The sequence below is a fragment of the Heloderma suspectum genome, chromosome 3 (assembly GCF_057233095.1).
Source record: "Heloderma suspectum isolate Gila_16-S chromosome 3, 16-S_ref, whole genome shotgun sequence".
Taxonomy (NCBI): Eukaryota; Metazoa; Chordata; class Lepidosauria; order Squamata; family Helodermatidae; genus Heloderma; species Heloderma suspectum.
Genome location: NC_139460.1, coordinates 91,170,459 through 91,174,219, shown reverse-complemented (window position 1 = coordinate 91,174,219; position 3,761 = coordinate 91,170,459). Strand labels below are relative to the sequence as shown.

Here is a 3,761-nt window from a genome sequence, read left to right as displayed (position 1 = left end):
GCTCTGACTTAGATTCCTGCATTGAGCAGGGGGTTGGACTTGGTTGTCTTATAGGCCTCTTCCAACCCTAATATTCGATGATTCTATGATTCTGTGAATGCACTCCTGAGTTATATGTTGAGCCTGAATATCCTGAACATGAACCAGCCAAAGTTAAGCACTGGGAAGTCCCATTGATATTAATGGCAGGATTTGGCACATTCTTCATCCCTTCTATTTGAAATAAAAGGAATTTAAGAGCACAGTCCTATGCGATTGCCACCTGTTAGACCAAAGCCTCTGTAACAATGCAATCCTATGCATATCTACTCAGAAGTACCAGGAAGTGTGCATAGGATTGCACTGTAAAAATACTTCACTGGGTTGCTTGTGCCCATTATATGGAAGTCAGCATAAGCCACTCTTTATTTCAACGCACTTACCTCCACATGACTGCAGTAACATACGTTGCTACGTTTGCAAGGAAAGCATACTGAGATTGACTTTGAAAGGATATAAATTGGGCCTTTTCCAAGAATTGTCAGCCTAGCAATGTTTTTCAGGAGGAAAAAAAATCTGCAGGAATGTTTTGATGTGCAGGTTTCGAGCAATAAGTTTCATAGGCTGGTTTATGGTAATAGCCTAGACTGAGTGTGGTGTTGATGCCAAACTAAACAGAGCGCTAAGTGTGAAACAATATCCAAAATACACAGAAATGCTGAGAACATGCTTTAGACAACAACCCTCATCACAGGCCCGATTTACATTGTGCCCTACACTGCGCTGAATTCGGTGTCCCGTCAGGTTACATGCTCTCGCATTTATACGTGATTATTCTCACTCACCCATTTTCTCCGCTCCACTCCCTCCTCGAACGTGGGAGCTTGGTTCACACTCCGGCACCTTGCAGTTCCCCAGCTCCAAAGCAGGGCCACCCTGATTGGAGGAGCGGCAACTCCTCCCACCTCTGCCAATAAACCGCCCACCCTCCCATTGACTCGCCTCGCCTCCCCTCCCCTGTGTCCTTCCTCAGCCGTTCGCTGGAAACCTCACCGCGCCTGCATCACCTCACCCCATTGATCCCCTGTTAGCTCTTTCTGGACACATTCTATCTTCTTTGGTGTCTGAATCTGGCTGGAGCCATGGGTCCAGAACTGGCAATGTTCTACAGGCTGCTGTTCCTCTCTGCAAATGCCCTGGTATGTACTCTCCAGGCACTGATCGCTCTGGAGAGGCTGTCGTCCGAGCAGAGGAAGTCTCGTCTCCGGGCACTGCCCTGCTACCGCCATCGCCGTCAGAACTTGTGTTCAAGGATGCTTCGAAACACGTTGCCCGTGGTGCACAATGTGGCTCTTCTCTCCATGCCTCGGGTTTTCCGGAGGTATTGGGTGTGCCTGAGCAGCCAGGACTGGCGGGAGAGGCTTGTTCTGCAGGTGTGGAACAACGAGCACTGGATCGAGCACTTCAGGATGCCTCGTCGCACCTTCTTTCAGGTGGTGGGCGAGGTGGTCCCACTCTTGGCCAGATGCTCAACACAACTGCACAGAGCGATCCCTGTGGAGAAGAGGGTGGCTATCGCCATTTGGAAGCTCGCTAATCATGCCTTGTACAAGAGTGCAGTGGAGCAGTTCGGGGTGGGGAAATCCACGGTTGCGGGGATCTTTGTGGAGGTGTGCCTTGCTCTGGAGCTTGCTCTACTGCAAAGAACCGTGATCCTTGGTGATGTGGATGTGGTGAGTACAGCTCGGGGGTGGGGGGGCATGGCATTGGGTGGGGAGGGAACATCTTCGATGCTTCGAATCTTCGAAGAATCGAAGACCCGTCTAATATGTTGGTTTTTATTAGGTTGGGTTCACATCTTCAAAGAATCAAAGCTGAGCTCACTACAGCACAGTATAGGCGAGGTTCACATCGGGGGATGGGTTCTTGTCTGTGCGGTTTTTGAGAGCTACTCCCCAGTTCATGGTGATCGCCGTTCTCCTGGATGTGTGTGTGTGTGTGTGTCGGGAGCGCGTCACACAACCCTCGCGGCGGGTGATATGTGCTTTGTGCTTGACGGGGCTTGTCCGGGCAAGTGTGTGGGGAGATGGGGGCATGAGCGGGATGCATCTGTTGCTTGGCAACTGCCACTCATTCTTTGGCTGCCTCCCACCAAATATGGTCTCTCCTCTCTCTCCAGGCTCGGCTTCTCCACCCTTGGCTTTCCTGGGGCATTCGCAGCTTGCGATGGGACGCATATCTCGGTCGTATCCCCGATTAGATAGGGCAGCAAGTTTATCAGTCAGAAGCACTACTACTTGATGCTTCTGCAAGGCACAATGGACCACGCAGGAAGATTCATCAATATTGAGATCAGGTGGAGTGGCCAAAACCACTACGCCTACATCTTTCATAACTTGGCACTGTGCGAAGCAATGGATGCAGGGAAGTTTGTTCCCAGGAGCCCGACATGGAGAGCGGGTGGTGTGCTTATCCCTCTGCTGATCCTGGCTGACGGAGTTTACCCTGTGCGACGTTGGCTGATGAAGCCTTTTGGGGGACACCTCTCACCAGAGGAGGCTCACTTCAACCAGCGCCTTAGCAGAGCTAGAAATGTGGTGGAGTGTGCTTTTGGCAGGCTGAAGAGATGGTGGAGATGTCTTGTGGGATGACTGGAGGTGGCGGAGGAAAACGTGCCATCAGTGATTTCTGCCTGTGTCATTCTCCACAACATATGTGAGACTAATGGAGCCGCTTTGACAGAAGCATCCGGGGACAGTAACCGCATGGTGTTGGACACCCTGGGGCTTCCCTACATGAATGATGACCAGGTGCATAATGAGCGGGGGAATGAGGTCCACAGGGCTCTTTGCAAATTCATGTGGGAGAAGAGGGGAGGATTGCGGTGAGGGGACATCTCCTGGAAATCCTGCTGGGGCCAGCCTTGTTTGGGTGGTTGGTGGGCTCGTGGTTTCAATGTCTGCCTTGTTTTTAACTCACCCCTGATTGCTTTCCCGTTTTTGTTCATGCCTTTTCCTCTTTGATTAAAACTGTTCAAACAACCATAATTGGATCCTGCCCCTCTCTTCTTCGCATGCGCAAGAGACAGCGGCCGCCCCCCCACTTTCCGAAAAGCTTCTTCGAAGAATCGGAGATTCAGAGCTTTGTCGACAGGTGGTGCTGCAAGGAAATAGGGGAGGCGGAACGCTCTATGGTCTTGGCAAAACTGCCCCACTGTCATTCTCCTGCCAGCGAAATGGTGCCTCGGCAGCTCGCATATTGGCAGGAGATGGAGGTTGAGCTGATGCTCCAGATGCTGCTCCAAGGCCACCGCACCAAGATGGTGATGAGGAGCTCCACCAGGGGGAATGAGGCGGTCTACAGGGCAGGAGGGAGGGGGCTCTCACAGGCGGGGTTCCCTCGCTCTGCCCTGCAGGCCCACACTAAGTTCAAGGCCCTGAAGGCCCGGTTCTTCGAGGCCCTGGAGCAGCACTCTGGGATGCCTCCCCCTGCGGCACAGCCTCCCCACTACAGGGAGATGTGCACGCTGTGGGTGCACCCTGGGCAGCCGAGCCCCGCCGATAGGGCTCGACAGGGGGAGGGCTGGCGAGGGGCCCAAGCAGGGCAATGATGCCTGGGGTTAAGCCCCGCTGGTGACTCTAGCTGTGCATGGTGCTGGTAGGCCCCCCTTGCCCATGTGTGCCACAGTGGTGCCACCTTGCCCACACTGAACATGCGGCACACCCCAATACGCGACAGCCCGAATGGGCCCCCTGACTGTGCTGTCCCCACTGGAGGGTGGT

General features: G+C 53.4%; 1 protein-coding gene across 1 annotated transcript; it reads left to right on the top strand.

The window, feature by feature from the left end:
- The first annotated feature begins 1,292 nt into the window (after positions 1 to 1,292).
- LOC146349917 (uncharacterized) lies at positions 1,293 to 2,630 on the top strand. The gene is made up of 2 exons (XM_084845504.1): positions 1,293 to 1,712; positions 2,244 to 2,630. Exons 1-2 carry the CDS (start codon positions 1,293 to 1,295, stop codon positions 2,628 to 2,630), a joined length of 807 nt encoding a protein of 268 aa, XP_084701630.1.
- Positions 2,631 to 3,761: the final 1,131 nt, after the last annotated feature.

What these genes read in the sequence shown, in the direction of transcription:
- LOC146349917 (XM_084845504.1), top strand. Translation starts at nt 1,293, where the DNA reads ATGCTTCGAAACACGTTGCCCGTGGTGCACAATGTGGCTCTTCTCTCC. An exon ending in TCCTTGGTGATGTGGATGTG is followed by an intron (nt 1,713 to 2,243) that starts GTGAGTACAGCT and finishes CCGATTAGATAG; the next exon opens with GGCAGCAAGTTTATCAGTCA.